Source organism: Phlebotomus papatasi, chromosome 1, assembly GCF_024763615.1.
Source record: "Phlebotomus papatasi isolate M1 chromosome 1, Ppap_2.1, whole genome shotgun sequence".
NCBI lineage: Eukaryota > Metazoa > Arthropoda > Insecta > Diptera > Psychodidae > Phlebotomus > Phlebotomus papatasi.
Genome location: NC_077222.1, coordinates 103644148 through 103665576, shown reverse-complemented (window position 1 = coordinate 103665576; position 21429 = coordinate 103644148). Strand labels below are relative to the sequence as shown.

The window sequence follows — 21429 nt, the reverse complement described above, 5'->3', positions numbered from 1 at the left end:
ATTATATTAAATTTGAAATTTGAAATATTTAATTTGAAAGAAAAATGTCCGACTAGCAGAGATCCTAACCTCAATAAAAAAAACTTTTCTGCAATCTAAAGACAAGTTATTTTCAGTTTAATGCTAGCAATTCCTTAAAAGTGAGGTTAGATAATTGTAAAATAGTCAAAATTGATTCAATCTCAGAGAAAATAGCCTCACATGTGATGATCCTAACCTCAATTTTAATAACTTTACTATGACAAGGAAAGTCGATTGCAAATTGAGGTTAGAAGATTTTTAAAGTATTTTGACAGTTGGAATTAATTTTCTATAGACCTCTGTAGGTTGACCAAAGGATTAGGACCACTTTTCGACAAAAAATGCATTTTTGAAAGAATTTTGACGTTTCTACTAACAACAGTGCAGACGATTTCCTTCAAAAAAGCAATTTTTGATGAAAATTGTACCCAATTTGAAGAAGCCTTAAAAAAATATGGTTAGGGAAATCATAAATAAGTATAAAACCGTATTGTCAATACTGTATTATACTCATTTTTTCCCTAACCTTTATTTTTTAAGGCACATTGGGAACAATTTTCATAAAAAAAATGTTTTTCTGAAGGAAATTGAAAAATGAAGGAAATATTTGAAAGAAATGGGACGGTAAAATACTTTTAAAATCCTCTTCTAACCTAAAATAAACAAACTATATTCTTAACCTCAAATTAACCATTTCTGTAATCAAAAGGATTGTTAATTGGAAATTGAGGTTAGCTAAAGCGCCTCAAACTAATTTTAATATTAATTTTATAAATTTTTCGACGTCCGGTAAACCTTGAATTGATAATTTGAGGTTAGAAAACTGCTAATAATTTTAAAATTGTGTTAACTTCAGAGGAAGTTGCTCTACGAGCGATCATTCTAGCCTCAATATGTAGTGGTCGGTAGTGTAGGCCAAACAAAACCGTTATTTTTTAGCAAGAGCCTTAAATCTCCGGATTAAACACTATTCCCGCGAGATTGCGCTAACGAGGAGATTGAATGGAGCAATCTTGGGAAACCCAGGAAGAGAAGAGGAAGCGGAAAATTAGGTTTTCCCAGGCCCCAAGACAGCATATATAAGTACTCTTTTTATCACAATAAATTCGATTTCAAATTGAGGTTAGGATTGGCTTGGAATGAGGTTAGAATTGGGAAAAAATCAAGGTTACGAAAACTGCAAGTGAATTTAAATTTATGGAACTTTAATGTTATTTGCTTTTAATGTCAGTGAGAAATTGGTTTGAAAACGCACTGTAAAATGAGGTTATGTTGAATATATCTAACCTAGAAAATTCAGAACGTTAAGATTTCGCATACAGAAGCAAATTGCAGCATTTGAATGATTGAAAACACGGATTTTACTAGAAATTTTTTTTATTTATTACAGTTTTAACTTGACAAAAATGGTATAAACTTAAATTTGTGTCTTCTTTTCTATACTGGATTTTTTGTTATTAATTTGTTTCAATTGTATTTGGTACGTATACAATTGATTTTCTAGGTTATGTAATTTTCACTATAATCAATAAATTAAGTTCGCTACAAACTAGGCGATTTTGTCAATTAGTTCAGAACCTAATTAAATTGATAGCAGTTTCTTCTTCAATTGAGGTTAGAAGTTTCCTTCAGTTGCAGGGTTAAAGACAAGATTTTTTTGTAGGTGCGTTGAAAATGATAAATTATAACTCACTCGTAAGAAGCTTGGAGGTTTTAGTATTGCTACTGAACGGTTTTATTCGAAAGTTTGTTCAAATATTGAGCCTAATTCGTTCATTTGGTTGAAAAGTTATCCTAGAATTTGAGGTTAGGTATGGTCTAACTTCGAAAAGAAAGGTTATGTCATAACAAGACGATTTCATATTCAATGTAATATATAATTTTCTCTTTAAAATTACAAATCCGGCGTCTCTTCTTATTTTAGGATTTAAGAAACACTCATTAAACATTTTGAGTGATCCTTTTCCTTTTTTGAGGTTAGGATATGACATATTTTTAATTTAATGAATTTTCGGATCAAGTTTATTTTATCACCAAGGTTATGGCTATTTATCAAAAATTCCTTTACGCAAAGGATTTTGTAATACAAAAACCTTCTAGAATTTTTGAGGTTAAGTTTAACATAACCTCAAATTATTAATGTCTTATTGGCTGATTAATTTTTTTTATCGTTTAAACTTTTTGACGGAAATTTAGATAAGATTTCTAGATGATTTTACGCAAGAATGATTCAGTAGAACGTTCTTCTAAGTTCTTACGATTTGTTTCTTCGACATAACCTTTTTTAAAATAAAATTTTATAGTTGCATTGCAGTGTAAATTCGCAATAATTTTTTTGAGGTTATTTTTTAACATAATATTCTAAGTAATTCATATTCTTTTACAATACTACTCAATTGCAAGTCTTTTGAGTGTTTTTTTTTAAAATAAAATCTCAAACCTGCTAAAATCTCCAGTTTATTTCTCCAAAAAAAAAAGGATTTTGCATTGAGAAAGTAGCTTTCTTGTGAATGTCTCTTCAAGTCCCTCTATCACACAATATTGTACTCTTGGTTGAAAGCTCTGTAAAAGTTCTAAAAAAAGGAGTTCAGGAGGAAAAATGGGTTCAAGATGCAAGCAAAAAGACAAAAAAAGGAATGGTGTTGGAAATCTTTCTATTTTTATCTCTTTCTAATTAATTTATCTAATGTTTTTGTACTACTTTGAATGGTGATTTGTGTCTTGCATTTGAGAATAATTTGCAAAAACTCCAAAATATTTTATTTAGCTGTGCGTGTTTTTGTGCCATAAAAGTTCTTTTGGTTTTGTTTGTGTGTAACAACTTTTACTGCCCCTTTCCTGGAGATTTTTCTTCTGTGTTCCTTGGTGTTGGATGGTAGAGAAGATTTGCTGGATGATTGAGTGTTTTGTGTCTTGTAGCAGGGAATGGCTCCCATGAGGCCCCCGATGATGGGTGCTCCAATGGGGGGCGCCATGCCGGGAATGGCAGCAATGCCAGGACAACCGGGAATGCCAGGGATGATGGCACAACCTGCGCCAGGGATGATGATGCCTCAGGGACAAGTGGCACCAACTCAACCAGCTGTCCCCCAGCAAGCCAATGTCCAACTTGATCCCTTTGGAGCCCTCTAAACTGGGACTTTTCATCATTTAAAACCAAGGTAGGGAGGGATTCCTAATGAAAAGATCTCAAATAGCTGAGAAAAAGAGGTTAGGTTGAAAAATGAGGTTATATATAAATGGAGGTTATGTTTCTAGTCCAAGAATCACCAGAAACCCTGAAATCTTTGGTTAGTTTTTGGATATGTGTGTTATACCTAAATCTTAATGACATAACCTAAAAAACTATCAATATTTCTAAGAAAATTCATCAAAATAACTTATAAAATCCAGAATTGCCTCAAAGAAGCGGATTTTTAAATGCAAAACTTGAAAAGACCTGATTTAAAAGAAAGATTCTAGGTTATGTAATATCCAAAAGCATTTAAGAAGGAAACTAAGGTTATGTCTATCCTATAGAATTTTCATCTTTTGGTAAAGCTCTTAAACTTTTTTTCTGAAAGATTTTTGGTACAAATATTGAATTTACCCTTCGTTTATAAATACAAATTTAAAAATAATTACTCATAATTCAAATTTAGGTTATATCACTTCCAAAAAAAAAGTGATTCGGCTTTTAGTTTAATAGTATTTTCTGCTTTAAATGAACTTCTTAGTTGAAAGAAACAGTAAGAGAAAAAATTTAATGGATCAGAGGTTAAGAAAAATTGAAATGTACACAGAAATGACATAACCTAGTATTGCATTTTTTATGCTGTGCGATTTCATTACTATTAAATTGTTGAAATGAAGAACAAATAGACAGCTTTCAAGCAATTTATATTAACTTTTTTGAGTTGAAAAAGAGGGATTTACATCAAAGACCATAACCTAGAAAAGGAATTGTGAGTTCCGGAACCCTCATGTAAATTTGCTATCTAAAAGTAAATTTTGAGACTTGCGAAACTTGGAATATCCTTAGGCGATTCTGGAATATCTTTGTACGATTAACCATTACTTTACTGTAAAATTAGTAAAATTTGACAGATGTTTGAGGTTATGCGAACCCATGTTGCAAAATTACATAAAAAAGGTTCAAGTTTTTTAACCTTAGTTTTTGAATGGTAAAATTTACACTAATATTTCTTTTTCCTGACCGGAAATTTAGGAGTTACAGCTAGATGAAATGTAATTTTTAGAGGTTATGTAATTTTAGAAACCGGATTTTATCTAAAAATAACTTTCAAGACTTTTCTTGCTTTTGGCGTGACTGTTATGTATAGTAAAAAGCTTCATTTTTAATTTGAGGTATTCTTTTCTTGGCTTGACCAAGACGCCCGAAAATCAAGTTGAAGAAATGCCCAAAGAATCTTGTTGGTCAGATCTCCAACAATTATCTTGTCGACTAAATGTCCAAACAATTATGTTTGTCAGATTTGCAACGGTTTCGTTATCGGCCAGATCTCCAAACAAACATGTCAGCCAGATCTCCAACAATTTTTTTGTCGGTCAGATCTCCAAACAATATTGTCGGCAAAATCTCCAAAAAATCGTGTCGGCCAGATCTCCAACAATTTCTTTGTCGGCCAGATCTCCAAACAATCATGTTGGCTAGATCTGCAACGGTTTCCTTGTCGGCCAGATCTCTATACAATCGTGTCTGTCAAATCTCCAAACAATCATGTCGACCAGATCTTTAATAATTAATTCTCTTGTCGGCCAAATCTCCAAACAATCATGTTGGCTAGATCTGCAACGGTTTCCTTGTCGTTCAGATGTCTAAACAATCGTGTCGGCTAAATCTCCAAACAATCGTGTTGGCTAGATGTCTAAAGGTCATATCGATCAGATCTTTAATAATTCTTTTGTCGGCTAGATCTCCAAACAATTTTCTTTTCGGTGAAATCTCCAACAATAATGTTGTCCAGATCTCCAACAACTTTATTATCGGCCAGATATCCAACAACCGTGTCGGCCAGATCTCCAAACAGTATTGTCGGCAAAATCTCCAAACAGCCGTGTCGACCAAATGTTAAACAAATTTCTTGTCAGCCGAATTTCCAAACAATTTTCTTGACGGCTAGACCCCAGACAATCGTGTCGGCTAGATCTCCAAACAATATTGTCGGCCAAATTTTCAAAAAATCGTGTCACCCAGATCTCCAACACTTTTTTTGTCGGTCAGATCTCCAAAAATCATGTTGTCCAGATCTGCAACGGTTTCGTTGTCGGCCAGATCTCTATACAATCGTATCGGTCAGATCTCCAAACAATCATGTCGACGAGATATTTAATAATTCTCTTGTCGGCCAGATCTCCAAAAATCAGATCTGCAACGGTTTCCTTGTCGTCCAGATGTCCACACTATCGTGTCGGCTAAATGTTCAAACAATCGTGTTGGCCAGATGTCTAAAAAGTCATGTCGATCAGATCTTTAATAATTCTTTTGTCGGCTAGATCTCCAAACAATTTTGTTTTCGGTGAAATCTCCAACAATAATGCTGTCCAGATCTCCAACAACTTTATTATTGATATCCAACAACCGTGTCGGTCAGATCTCCAAACAATCGTGTCGGCCAGATCTCCAAAAAAAATTGTCGGGCAAATCAACAAAAAATCATGTCCTCCAGATCTCCAACAATTTCTTTGCCGGCCAAATTTCCAAACAATCGTGTCGATCAGATCTCCAAATAGTCGGCCAGATCTCTAACTATTTCTTTGTCGGCCAGATCTCCAAACAATCATGTCGACCACATCTTTAATAATTCTCTTGTCGTCTAGATCTCCAAAAAATAATATTGGCTAGATCTGTAACAGTTTCCTTTTCGGTCAGATCTCCAACAATCTTGTTGACCGGATCCCTAACAATTGTCTTGTTGGCCAGATCTCCAACAATTTTCTCATCAGTCAGATCTTCAACGATTTTTTTGTCGGCCAAATTTCAAACAATTTTCTTGTCGGACAAATTTCTAAATAATCGTGTCGGCCAGATGTTCAAACAATCATGTCGGTCAGATTACCAACAATTTTCGTTTTCGGGTAGATCTCGAATCCAAAAAATCATGTCGGCCAGGTCTCCAACAATTTCCTTGTCGGTCAGATCTCGAAACAATCTTCGGTCAAATCTTCACCAATTTTATTGTCGGCTAGATCTCTAAAAAAAAAGTTGGCCAGATCTGCAACGGTTTACTCATCGCCTAGATCTCTAGAAAATTTCCTTGTCGGTTAGATATCCAACAGCTTTGTCGGCTAAATCTTTAACACTTTTTCTTTAACGATGTTTTAATACAGCTTATTTTAGGAATGAGACTCAATATAAGTATTTTGGACTATAAAATTTGATTTAGTATTTGAGGTTAGGTACAACATAACCTCAAATTTCATTCTAACCTCTTGGCTATATGTATGAGACTTTTCATTCTATTTGATATATCTTTTCTTTACTTTCAGATTTTTACTTTTGTAATAAAAAAATGAATATTTATTAAAGTCTAACATTTGTTTTTTGCAGTTAATTTATTCGTCCGAAAATTCATGAGTTCATTGCATTGTAAATGAGATGTTGGAGAAGAAGGAAAGACGTAGGAAATTGTACTGAAAATAATTGTCACAGCATTAGATGCAACTCCATCGTTATACTTTTTTTTTCTTCACAAGAAGAAAAAAGCAAAAAAAAACAAACCCCTTGTAGAAAGTTTTGTGAGAGAAAAAGAAGTCTCACAGAAGATGTCCCAGGCCAATTATTGAGCTAAATGTGTAATCTTAGTTCTTGTTCAAAAAGTTAAGGAAGTATCATTAATTGAAGAGAATTAGCTAGGAAGGGAGTTCTTTTCATTGACAAAATTCATTTGAAGTTGGGAATTTATGTTCGAAGGATATTTCTGTGCATAATTTTGATGCAAATTGTATCAAAGAATTCTTTGCCTCATTGTTACGTAATTTTTTTGTACAGTTGCCCCGTAATTACCCTGACTTTTTTTCTAGAGGGTTAAATATTGTCGAAGAGACCACCAAATATTTTTTTGTGAAGCTTCATCAGTGGAGGAATGTTCCAGGATTGCAGGGAGTTTATGTTGAAAAGTTAGGTTATGTTGGTACGGAGGATCGAAAATTCTCGTCCGAAAGTCTATTTTCGAGACGTAACTATATTAGTAGAGAAGATTTTCAGTGAAAATATAAAGATTTAAGCTACATAACCTCACAATTAAAAGGGAAACTTAACCTAGCTTTGTGAATAGGTTTACAAAGACATTTCTGAATTATTCCAAATGCTAAAATTTGAAGTTAAAAGCACTTCTAAACGATAAATTATGAAGCTCTCCTGTTACGCCAATTCTTCTAAGTTATTGCAATTGCCATCATAACCTCAATTTGAATTTAAACTTTTTTTTGTAGATTTTAGGAAATTTCCATAATTCTGCTTACGAAATTTTCTTTTCTTTTGATTTTTTTGAAAGAGGAGAAGAGATTCAGTTAAAATATAAAGATTTGAGACACATAACCTTAAAATTACAATGGAAACTTAACCTAACTTTCTGAATTGGTTAATAAAGACGTTTCCAGATTATTCCAAATGCTAAAATTTCAAGTAAAAATGAATTTAAGCGATAAATTATGAAGCTTTCCCGTTGAGTCAATTCTTCTTAGTTTGTACAATTGCCATCATAACCTCAATTTGAATTTAAACTTCTTTGTAGATTTTAGGAAATTTACATAATTCTGCTTACTGGACTTTCTTTTCTTTTGATTTTTTTTTAAAGAGAAGAAGAGATTCAGGTAAAATATAAAGATTTGAGGTACATAACCTTAAAATTACAAGGGAAACTTAACCTAACTTTCTGAATTCACAAGCAAAAACGTTTCCAGATCTCTTTTAGTTTCTTCTAAATGCTAAAATTTGAAGCAAAAAATACTTTGGACGATGAATTGAGAGGCTTCTCCTTCAGAAAAAAAATTCTTCTAAGCTTATGTGATTGCCAACATAACCTCACTTTAAATTCTAACCTCTTTTCGATTTTAGAAAATTCCTCCACTGAAGGGACCTTTGTTGAATTCATCATTCCAGTTAAATTTAATTATCCATCAAGAAATAATTATTGAATTTTTCTTCTCTGTAAAGAAAAAACGTTTCACAGACGTTTAAATATTTCTTTTTTTTACCAAGAATATTTAGAAAATCTTTCATTCAGTATTTTCATTGTAGATTTACGCATAAGGGAAGCATAATTCTTTTTCTGTAGGGCTTACAATATTGAGTGTTGAAAGAGAATGTTGATTGAAATATTTAGAAATTGAAGTAATAAAAACGGCACATTTTGCGTATGAAAAGAAAAAGAAATTAAATAATTAAATGAGTTAGAAAAAAATTGTGCCATTTTGCAGTGTGAATGAGGAGAGACTGCAAAAGAAAATGGGGAAAAAAGGGGAACAAAGAATTAATTTTTCTGCCTGTTTAAATCGAATAAAACTGACTTTTTGTGATTTATTTTTGTCATCGATCATTAACTTGAAAAAAAAATATTGAAAAGGCATTAAAAAAAATAATCATCAACAAATATAAATTGTGAAATAGTAAAGAAAATCTGTTGATAATAATTAACTATAAATTATTTATTTCCATTGCTAAATGAAGATTTTTTTCGCTTTTCCATTGAACAAAAAAAAAGTGAGAAAAATCAGCGGAGAAAATATTGTAAAAATATTAAAAGAAAAAAAAAATAGTTTAAAGAAAATGTTCCTCGACAATAAATTATCAAAAGAAAAAAGTAAAAAAAAAATCGCGAGAGAGTAATTGAAGAACGTAGAGAGAGAGTAAATGAGAAAAATAAAATGCTGAAAGTAAAAAAAAAAAGAAAAAAATATTAGAAAAAACTATTTACAATTCTTCTTGACTTTAGTGGATTGATTGAATATTTGAAGGTAACTTTAAGTTAATTATAAATTGTGGAAATTTGTATATAGATCATTTTTATTATATATTTTTCTATTATATTTTTTTTTGTCATCCCTCTCCCCCAAAAAAATAATTATTTTCGAGGAATATTTATAGAAAAAAGAAAGATTATATATATTATTTTTTACATTTAATTATTGAAAGAAAAAGGAAAAAAAATTGTAGAAGAAACAAAATTATTGAGAAAGGAAAAAAAAGATTCAAAAATTATGAATTATAAATATTATGAAGAAAAATTTTAAGAGAAAAAAATGCAGATATAATGTATTTTATGTTAACGTGTTACAAGAAAAAAAGTTATTACGTAGATTACGCAAATTTATTCATTGCATTAATTACAGAAAAAAAGAAGAAAAATTATTATATCAAATATAAATACAATGATGAAGAGATATGAAATATATATTATATATAGTATATATATTGACAATGTGTTACGTAAAATACAAAAAAAAAGGTTTAAAGAAAAATGGGAGTTGAAACAAAAAAAGAACAAGCCTGTGCAGATGATGAGGCTGCAGGATGCTCGAGGACCTCATGAAAATCAAGTGTGTAAAATAGAGAGAGAAAGAGAGAGAGTGCTAGTGGCTTTTCTCCAGAAAATGCGAGAAAAGAATTGTAATAGAAGGGAAAAATTGAAATATATAAATGTAGCTTGAATCAAAAACTGCGTTTTACATGAAAACTTTGAGGATTAGCAAGGAAAATGAGGTTTTTCAAGATCTTTAATTGGATGGTTAACTTTAGAATCTTGGAATCTGCTTAGGAGTTTTCTTGTCCCCAAATTGTCAACCCTTATGACCTACAAGAAAATCGTTTTGACATGATTATCTTCATTAAGAAAAACCCGGAAAAAATAAATTAATATTTTCAACGGTTTAAGAGACTTGCAGAGGGATTCTGTAACAGTATGACAAATTCATATGACAAAATATAAAAAATACGTGGTAAATTCAAGAAAACTTTTCGGAAATGTGATTTATCTTAATTACTGTGAGAGCTCCCCTATAGCCGATCGGCCGCAAGGTTTCACTTTAAAAGAAAAATCCGTGGAATTTATCCGCTATTTTTCCGCGTTAGTCTCCATGGAAAAACCTGGTAATATTCTGCGTAAAGTTCCACGGAGTTATCATATGTCTTTCGCTTGGATATACGCGAAATATATTCGAGGAATTTTCTGCTAATATATTTGAGAATATTCTCTGGAAATTGAAAAAAAAATTCCATTGAATATTCCAAGTCCAAGTACATTTTCCGATATCTTTCCGGCCAAGACTCCATGGAAGTAAACGCTAAAATTCTGCACTTGTTCCCTAACGCTATTATTCTTGCGAGCTAGACATACTCAAATGTACGATATGGTAGCAATATTTTCAACTCGAAAATAAATCAGCTGTGGATCGCCTCTTCGCTAAGTGGATCAAATGGTCTTTTAATTGGATCACTCAATTTACAAGAATATTCTAGACAATTCTGAAACCATTCCGCGAGATCTTCAGCAGTAACCACAGACATTTCCTATGAGAAGGACTTTGGCTCTTTCTTCCCGGAAAAAAATATTGATTTGCGAAGCGCCCATTTTAGAGCAAAATGTAAACAGCCACAAATTCACTAATTTCTTTTTAAAATATTATTGTTTCATAAAAATCGATTTACTCACCTTGTAGGGGAATGATTGCACTTAACTTTTAATTAAATCTTTGGATTTAAAATACTTTTTTTCACAAGAAAAAAACACTAAATATTTTCAATCAACCAGCTGGCATTACCGAAAATATCTGGAAGAAAGTTTTTAATACAGAACCCAGCTGGCACAAGTTTGAAATGAGTTGGTTATAGGGTGCAGGCGCAGGCATTACTTATGGCCACATTAAGGACATATCTTCTTACAGCTGATGATCTTTTTGACTAATTAAAGCAAAAGGACAGTGGGCAAAATGGTCCAACCTTTCGCCACGAATAAGACATATACCATCGAATAGGTATTGGCAAAGGTAACAACTTTTGTTCCGGGACCAACCCCAAAAGTATGTAGGAAAAGCACTAGAATATAAAACATATAATTAAGAAAAGTAACGATTTTTTTACAAAACTCCTTTTATAAAATAACAGTTTATCTTATGTTAGTCATTTCAAAGAACAATTTGTAAAGAAGGGCTCAATGATTTTTCTAGAACAAACTATATCTTTTTCTCTTCATTTTCTCTGCAATTTTCCAGATTTACCTAATAAATCCTAGAATATTCTTTAAATTCATATAAAGGATTGTAATGTAGGGAAATGTCTGCTCAGTAAACATTCTCCTTGAAAGAAAAAGAGTTAACCTCTGAAGATCACATGGTCCTAAAAGTTACCGTTATTCAAAAAATTTGAATAATAAGTTTAGTGTAAAAATATTTTAATTTAGCCATTATACTCTGAGCCTTTCGTTAAAATTCCCTTGGTAACGGTACCTTTCCAACCCTACAAACTTCAGCAACCGTAGCACCTTTTTTGAGGAGAATATTTCTTTTAAGGAGAAAAAAGGACGAAATACTTCTAATTGAATTAAAGGACATTCGAGGATATTTGAGGAAAATCTGGATAACTACAAGGAAAACGGAGTGATAGGGGTAAGGTTTCTTCTAGGAAAATATTCCCTGAGTTCTCCTTTAGAAATAGTTCTTTGTCACTGACAACGTACGATATACCGTTATCGAGAAAGGAAGTAAGTTTCATAAAAATAATTCTACCTATTTTTTTTAAGAACTTTTATTTTAAGATATCTCAGAAACTTGACGCGACGGACTATAAGTTTCTTTTTGAGATATGTTCAAGACGCACCAAGGACTCCCAAAATACCAATAGTTTCCCGTCAAACGATTTTTTTCTTCATTTTATTGTCCTGTAATGTTCGAAGGCTTTAAAACGCGATTAGATTGTATGAGAGCCACCAGATAGAGCAGTCAAAGATAAAATCCAAAAATATATATTTAAAGCTTAGATCGCACATTAGCTTTGACCCGAATTTCATTAAGATTGGTTAAGCCGTTTTCAAGAAATAAAACATTAAACTTTTGAATTTTCAGAAGGATATCGCTAATTTCCCTAGGACTGACAATCCTTTTTGACTCGGGTCTCAGTAATTTTTAAGTCATACACCTATACCTACAAAATGGGCCTACTCCTATCTGTGGGGAAGAGTTGGACCAGCTCCCATACATTTCTGCCCATTGTCCTTTTAAGAGTAATTTCTCAAGTGGTTTCCTTCAATATATCCAAATGAATTTACTAGGAAAATCCCTCAAGTTCCGGAAAATATGTGATTTTCCCAACCATGTAAAATTCATAACTTGTGGCCTCTTACGAACTTGTGGCCACTCGTGGAATAACTTATGGCCACAATTTCAAATTATATAAAACAAACTTAGTAATAAAATAATTTTAATAAGGTAAAGTACCCTTTATTCGACCGGTTCCTCTATTCGACCGGTAGATTTATATTTGCTATAATATTTTGTGTATGATCTAACATTAATAGGTCAATTATTCTTTAAATAATACGAATCAGTGACAAATTCATAGAAATTGATGAAATTCACCATCAAATATTCAAAAATTGTCCCACCGGTCGAATAGAGGAACCCGGTCGAGTAAGGGTACTTTACCTTACAAAAGAAAAGAAAAGCATTTTTTATGCACTTTCACAAGTTTTTATTATTTTGTTTAATAAGTTTTTATGGTTCCAAATATTTTTCTCGTAATAGTGGAGTACTACTAATATTGATTCTCCCCGCAGGGGATAGTAATCCAATCAGACTTTCGTGATGGAAAAGCTACATTTGGCTGCATAAAGAACCCACCTTATAATATCCTCCTTTGCTTGCTCTCTTAGGGCACTGTGTAATGCCCTAGACACACTTACGACTTAAGCCGAGAGACGACTTAGTGGAAAATGATGGAAGTTAAGTTTAACTATTATGTCGAGTATAATTACACTAAGCCGTCTCTCGGCTAATCCTCAGGACTGTCAAGGCCCTAAGCCTCTGTGATCTGATGTTTCTTCCGGAGACTTTCTGAAAACTTCAACACAGAGTTTGTGATGGAATGTGGTATAACTGGAATGACTGGAATACTTTGGTCGAGGTCATTCTATTTTCAATGCTTCTTAATGCTCCTTTTGCATCCTTTGAGTTCAATAATAAGGCTTTTCGCGATGAGTAAAAGTTTATAACTCCATAGATATTTTGTACAATGTGTTGAGTAAATTATAAATCGATTCAAATCAGTTTTGGACCCGTAATGAACCAGTTATGAACCGATAAATAATGTTTGTCCTAAACCAACTTATAAATCGGTTCAAATCGATTGAAAAGCGGTAACTTCATGAATTTCTCTTTGAGATCTTCATGAATTTCTCTAAATTCTAAATCTATTGTTTGGAAATCATTTTACTTGTAAAAGTGGAGGAAATATCCAGTTGAAATACTTTAATAAGAAATTTAATACTTTAACGAGAAATATGCTTTTCTAACCCGTTTTCCAAAAGCTGTTTTTGGCATGAAAAGTTGAAGTTCAATCCAGAACAAACGTGTTCTCCATTGTAGCTTTAATTCTTTTCAAAGTATCAATTTTCACAAGAAGTTTTCTCTATAAGAAAACTTACTGGTTTTAGAACTCACTGCAAATTAAATAAAGCCACCCAGGTCACCCAACAAAAAAAGAAAAGCACAAAATAACTTTTCTTTCAATTTTTTTGTTTTTTTTTTCAAATTGTTATCGAATGTCGAACTTTATATTTGTGTTGAGATTGAACTATTATTAAAATATGTATTCTTTATTAAAGATTTTATAAAAAGCTTCTTGGGAAGGATCTATTCTCTGAAAGGATTAAAAAGATTAGCCTAGTAGGGAAAGTACTCTCCCTTGTAACGTTCTCTCTTCCTAAGAGACTTACGGCGTTATCACACTTGCACATTAAAATTTTAATGTGATTCACATTAATTGTCGCTGGTGAGCGTCCAAATATGTTATTTCTGTCTTTGAGTCATTAATATTTGGGGTTTTTCTATTTATTGATAAAGAAGTGGACTTGGCCTGCAAAAATAAGTTTAAATTTACCTAAAGCATAAATATTTTTCACATTAAAAAATTAAAGAGAAAATCGCATTAATGCTATAAATCAATTTATATCAAATTTTGCGGGCCAAAGTCTACCTTTTTATCAACAAATAGATCAAATTTTGAATATAAAATGATTCAAACACACAAATTACACATTTGGACTCTCACCAGCAACAATTAATGTGAATCATATTAAAATTTTAATGTGCAAGTAGGGGAGGGTGAGGCAGTTTCACCCCTAAATTGCAAAATGGATTTTGAGACCATTTTGCAAAAAGATGATAAACAGAAGTAAAACTTTGTATATTCTGTGAATTACAGTTGGGTTTAGGGTTAATAAAAATAATACCAATAATCCTTTAATTTTATTAGTCTATTGTGGAGAAATTCATTTCACTTGAAAGGCAGAATGTGTGAAAGTCCCCCATTCCGGGGCAATTTCAAGATAAAAATGAGGCAATTTTTGAGAAAGATAAAACGTGTTTATAGGAAATTTGAGATACCAGAATTGATTAAAATTACTATTTTGAAGTCTTCTAAGACTCTAAAACCTAAAAATATAATCTAACAAGAACTTTATAACAGAATTTGAACACTAATTAATCATACAGAGAAAATAAAATATCGCCAAGGATTTTCAAGCCTATTTCTCATTAATTGAGCAATTCTCTTTGAATTTTTAAACGAAAGAAATGTCTTTTGTAGTGCTAAGCCAATTCTGTACATTGTTAGATCATTATATCGCCTTAGAACATGTCCTTTTTAGTATAACAGTTTTATAATATTATTTTAAAGTCTTGAATTTTTATAATACTAAAAAAAATTTACAATATCTTGCTGAAAACATTTTGAAAAGATATTATAACAATTAAATTTATCATTTTCAAGCAATTAAAAAACACTGAAAGATTATTTTTTTAAATTTTTTTTATGAACTTTTAGGAAATACTATTTTTCATAATTTCGAACTTTATCGACAAAAACAGATACAAAACGTTTTCAATGGTCATTTTAAGTTAATTTTTATTGAAAAAGTAAATTGTTAGATACTGGAAACTTCTCGGTGTGCTTGCATGAAACTGCCCCTAGCGAAGTTTCGGAACTCAAATCAAAATTGTCAGAACCGTCTTAGATTTCATTCAACGCTAAATGCCTTATAAATAAACATAAAACCACTGGTAATTTAATACAATTATGTTACTTCGATAGATAAGTGCAATGGTTCAGAAATTGTTGAAAATAAAACATTACAAAATGTTTCATTTTTATGCAGTTTTATAAAACCAATTACAGAATTCAAACGAGAAGAATCACGAAATTAATTATTTTTATGAACATGGGTCTCATTTATCTCTTCAATAACATAAAGGTTTTATCCCATTCCTTTCAAAAGTATAAGAAGAATATGTAAAAATTGAAACTGCCCCGTAGGTAAACTGCCCCACCCTCCCCTATGATAACACAGTTACACTCTTAGGAAAAATTAAAGAATTTCATATTTGAAGGCATGAACTCTATTATTCAATAAATTCAAAAATTTTATTCAAAATTAAGAAAGAATAAGAGTATTGTAATAATTTGTTTGATAATTTGTTTCTGATGGCGTCAGACTAATTGGAATTTCGGTCTTCTTTATTCTGCTTCTCTTTGTTTTATTTTATTTTCTTTTGTTATTTGAATAAAAGTATTCCAACAAATCGTAAAAATTATTCTATGAGAAAATCAAGTAACGTCTTCAGTGATTTATAGCAATTTCAAGATATTTCGGATTAATTAATTCCAATTTATTTTTTGTTTTTGATTTGTTTATGATTTATGTCTGATTTGCTTATGATGTACTTGTATGATTTATTGAATTCTGTCCTTTCCAATGAATATTTTATTGGATTACATAGAGAATTTCCCGCGGAAAAATTGCTCTCAATTTACTGCTCTAGCCTAGAGTACAATGCTCTAGCCTGCGTCTTGGATAAATTCACTTAAAAGTTGAACAATTGGAAGGTTTTTCTCTGTTTTGAATATTTTCTGTTTAAAAAAGAAATAAAAATGAATGTTTTTCCCTGGAGTAATAACAAATTTCCCTTGTTCTCTTTGCAATATGCTTTATTACGTATATTATTTTAAAGGCGGAATGCGTTATTCTTAGCTCCGGGAGGTCCAGGTTCAGGTGTTCTCTTCTTCTTAAGATTCCTCTAGTGATGATAGCCCTCCTTCCTGTAAGTAATGCTGTGAATCCAGGTCTCTGCATGATGGTTCTTTTGTTGTTCTCCTGGTTCCCCTTCGTGCTCAGGATTCTTGAACTGAATAGGGCTGACAATAACAGGCGTAGGCATTCCAAAGCTTGGCATTGGGGGTATTCCATGAGGAATCTGGTGGAGATTTGGTATCTTAGGGACAGGTTCATGCTCAATTGGAAGCTTAGGTATGTAAGATGTGTAATCGTCCAGGTGGAAATCTGGTTTATCATCGTGAAGAATGGGAATATTTGGAAGAGATTCCGGTGGTTTCAAGTCAGATTCCATTTCCTGCACGAGCTTGTGATGATATTCAGGTGCCTTCACTTCAAATCCATCCTCAGGCGTTCCATCAACCACATGAATCCCATCATGGGGATTGTCGTCAGGGTTTGTAGATTCAAGCTCATGGGCAGCTTCCTCAACAGGAACTCCATGGATCATGTGAATCTCTGGATCATCTTCAACGGGAGCTGCTGCCACAAAAGTGGCCAGAACACAGAGAATGAGAACTTTCAGAGCCATTGCCAGTGACTGATAGCATCTGGCAGCTGTGCTGGGATTTTTATGCTGGCCCAGAGTGCCCGGAGAGTCGCGAGAATTGATGATTTGCTCACGTTCTGTGGACATTCCGGGTGATAGGCACGTTTTCCTTATCAGTTGGAATTCAAAACTGAGGCATTTTGCTTGTAGTCTATCATCTTGTACGTGAATCTGATCAAGGAGAAAGTTGTCTCAAGAGAGATTCAATCATTCTAAATCGTGCTCTAATGGATGTTTTTGGAGGAAGACATTTGTTAATTAACCAGAATGGCAACATCTTTACCAGCAAATTGCTCTGTTCACTCAGAAAAATATTCTCTTGAATTTTGAACTGAAATATTACTGAAGATAAGATTGAATAGCCTAATTCAGAACCTGGCTCCAAATGGAAATACATTTGGAATGTTAGATTTTTTTTTAATTTTTCTTTTTTCTTTAATAACACAGTACTAAATTTAAAACCCGTTTTTTAATAAAAAAATCATTTAAAGTAAGTTTTGAATTTTGCTTAGAAAAATTGGCAATATGCTCTATTCAGTGGAATAATATTATATTTGTTTCTGAAATTTGTTATTCAATTTGGGTGAATGTTTTAGTATATAGCTTGAAAATTAAAAATTGAGAACAGTTATCAGCGCCACTCTGCGGGAAAACAGTAACTCCAGCGGAGTAAAGGCTTACATATTCAATATTTCTCGCAATAGAAATAATGAAAAACAATCAAAATAGTAAAAATAGAGCTCAAGCGAAATATTCACTAAAGCTAGCAATCTTTCCTTCTTTACAGGGGAACTGTTTCCTCCCGCCAGTGGCGCTGATATCTGTTCCCAATTTTTTTTTTTTAATTTTCTAAGATTTGGTATAAAAGATTATCTAAGTGAACGATTTCAAAGGATTTTTTTTCTTTCACTCATTTTTATTAATTAATTTTGGAGTACAAAAACAGAAATCAAATGCTACCGTTACGGTCTTCGAACTTTAGCTTTAGTCCTATAGGCTTAACTTCTCTAATTTCTTAACTCTTTCGCGTCATTAGGGTCATATATGACCCGCGGAAAAAACTTTTTTTTTGACTATTTACATTAATTGAAATCTATCGGTTTGTGCACGACATCATAATAGAAGGATGTAAGATTCTTGGCTAATTTTCTCAAGACTCCAGATATTCAGGAAAAGAAAATATTTGAGATCAAAAATCACTAATTTCGAACTTTGTGAAATGACTTTTCTTTTTCAAAATTTTTTATATTAGTTTTTTTTCAGCAAAAAGTTCTTTAAAAACACAAAATAGAATATCGAAAGATTGTATATTGCATATTTTGATATAATAAACTGCTCTCAATTTTCCAGAAAAGCGTGTAGAATTTTCCGGGTCATATATGACCCTATTGTCCCCAAGGGTAACAGTGTTTTCGTCCCAAACCTATAGCGAAATGTAGTTGGGACATTGTTTTTCTTTGTGAAATGCATGTGGGACATCTTGCTCCTGGACATTTCATCTTATATCTTATGAATTATAACATATTTTGCAATATTTTAGAGTATTCTGCAAGCGTCTCATATTGTGCAATTGTATTGTGTGTGAATAAATATGTGGATAAGTTTATTTTTGCCAAATATCACTCAAAATATTGTGACAGTGACTGTTCAAGAGATTACCAGGAAGATTCCTTGAACACTAGGAGTACAGTGTTCATCAAAACAAATCAGTTTGCCATGGTTTTGGCCAAATTAGTAACTTCAAGCAAAAAAACTCTTAAAAAGCCCGTGATATAGATTTTGAAAATGGTATGTACACTTCCCTTGAGGACAATAGGGTCATACATGACCCGGGGTTTTTCCGAGTTTTCACGCAATGGAATTTTTTTTTCCTCTCTAAACTATTATATTTGATCATAAAGCATTAGGAAAAACTCAATTTTACGCATGAATTCATCTGCTGAATAAAAGTGGGACGCAACAGAGTTAAGAGACAAGACTTTTATGAAAATTTCCCGTTAAAGCCCGTTCTATTTGTAAGAGAGTTTTTTTGGAGTCTTAGAAACTTCTAAATACAAAAGTTTCAAGTTTTATCTTCTAAAGTCCTTAGTTCTGAAATTTCAAACATTTCGGATACTTTTCATCAATTTTGACTTACTTTGAGGGTTCCCCTAATTTTGAAACTAAAAACAAGCTGTTTTTGTGATTTTTTAGAGGACAAAGAAACTACCAATCTTCTCGATTTTTTTTGAAAAATATATATAGACAGTTTAAGGTGTCTAATGATGCTATTCCAATGAAAAAATGAGCATGTTTTTTAGCACATTACTGTTCTCAAGTACTAAAAAGGCCATGACTGTTCCCACATGTTATTTTAATTAATGTCAGATGGTATTGTGATCGGGTGAAAGCTTGCTTGGCGGGAATATTCGAATTCGGATTTCGGTTGGGAAATCGACAAGATTAATTTAATGCTTTCATAGAATTTTCTACATTTTCTTTATCATGATAGACAAGATGTAAAGTTCTTTTCTCTATACAAAACTTCATATTTTACCCCGTCCTCGTCGTGTTCCAAAATCACCTTATAGTCATGACAGGAACCAACACAAAAGAAAAGTTCAATCGAAATCCGAATTCGAATATTCCCTCCGAGCAAGCTTTCACCCGATCACAATGCCATGTGACATTCAGTCAGTCTGGAGTAACCTGTAATGTCAGCTTGGTGGCGTGATGCAGTTGGCTGATCGGGAGTTGGCACCTTTAGCCTGGACCGCGGGTTTTCCCAGATTTTCCATGAGTTTTCCCGTAAATTTTCAGTGGTGAAAATTCGGCGAGCAGCATTAATATTCTCTACTCATTATTTTCCTTGAAACGACGTATGGAAACAGTTATGGTCTATTTTAGTTCTTGAGAACGAAACGAGTTCGTAAAAGTTTCTACTTTTTTCACAAACATTGTTCGTAAAATGATTACTTGACGAGCATTTTTTGTAATTTTACAAACATTTGTCCGTAAACGTTCGTAAACACACAAAAAATGTTCATAAAATTATCTCATTTGTTTGTAAATATTCGTAAAATGTTCGTCAGGCAAACGAAAATTTACGAACAAATGACAAAATTCTACGAACATTTTTATGTGCTATTAGCATTTACGAACAAATGTTTGTAAAATTACAAAAAATGCTCGTCAAGTGATCATTTTACGACCATTGTTTGTGAAAAAGGTACAAACTTTTACGACCTTATTTGTTGGTTATACAATTTGCGAGCATTTCGTTAGTCCTCCATAGGAATTCACAAACATTTACGAATATTTTTACAAAATATTTTTTTCTATGTAGCATTTTTTATACTTTTACAAACATTTGTTCGCAAATGTTCGTAAACACACAAAAAAGTTAGTAAAATTTTGTCATTTGTTCGTATTTCTTTGCCAGACAAACAAAAGTCAAGGACCAAATGTTCGTAATATTTGTAAAAGTACAAAAAATGTTCGTCAAAATATCCTGTTACGAACAATGTTTGTGTGCAAAAAGTACAAACTTTTACGAACTTGTTTGTGAGTTATACTATTTGCTAGTATTTAGTAGGACTAAATAGGACTCCGTAGGAATTCACAAACATTTTTACAAAATATTTTTTTCTGTGTAGTCCAATGATCATCTTACGAACAATGTTTGTGAAAAAGAGTACAAATTTTTACGAACTTGTTTGTGGGTTATACGATTAACGACTTTAGTGAAAATGGGATAATTCGGAATCATTTGTAATTCTTAATTTTGGAATTTCCTCACTGTTTTAGGTGGGAAGGCCTGTACTTCTTCGTGATCTCCGTTCTCTCTCCCAGACTGAAACAGTGGTCAAATCTTGAAATTCCAAATTAGAAATCATTCGGAGTTACAGTAGACTCTCTCAAATTCGGGCATATGGGACCGAAATGTCAGCCGAATTGGACAGAAACTCGGGCGACAAACTTTTTGAAATGCAACGATTTTTTATTCATGTGCATACACATATCGAGTTTAAATACTCATTATATCGTAAATTGCATGAAAATCCCTCAATAATGCAAAATCACATCAAAACTAAGACAAACCATGCCAAATTTGAGTATATTTGATTCATTTGATAATCATAATCAAACTTGAAAAATGTCAACAAACTTTTTTCAAATGTAACCGCTGCCCGAATTAAAAAGTAGCCCGATCTTAAAAGAGCCGAATTTGCGAGAGTCTACTGTACATCGTTTTATCCTGGTAAAAATAATATTTTTCAAATCTAAAAGAAACATAAAATTAAATTTCAATTAGTTGCTTAGCAGAATTTTCAATTCGGAAATTTGATGATTTTAGTATTTTATTTTTCTCAGTGTTACATACTGGAACATTCAGGAACATTGCAAATCATGCATCCTCTTCTGCCTAATCATCTCAAGTCCAATTTTAATGTATATCCAAATTTCTTTCAGTAATTCTAACAATGTTGCAGATTTGTGTGGAAGAAAAAAAGAATGCAATGTGCTTGGGGATTGTTCATGAAATTTTCTTGCGCA

The 21429-nt window shown here is 32.2% G+C and overlaps 1 protein-coding gene across 50 annotated transcripts in view; it reads left to right on the top strand.

Moving 5' to 3' along the window:
• Nucleotides 1–9680, top strand: part of LOC129799312 (phosphatidylinositol-binding clathrin assembly protein LAP) — a 72819-nt gene extending 63139 nt beyond the window's left edge. For 43 of the 50 annotated variants that reach the window (XM_055843075.1, XM_055843072.1, XM_055843068.1 and 40 more), the window contains 2 exons: nt 2941–3182; nt 6572–9680. In XM_055843075.1, the coding sequence (XP_055699050.1) occupies nt 2941–3153 (213 nt within the window). In that variant the 3' untranslated portion in view covers nt 3154–3182; nt 6572–9680. The remainder of the gene's footprint in view (nt 1–2940; nt 3183–6571) is intronic. The other 7 variants (XM_055843079.1, XM_055843112.1, XM_055843104.1 and 4 more) reach the window with 1 other exon arrangement.
• The last annotated feature ends 11749 nt before the right edge of the window (nt 9681–21429 follow it).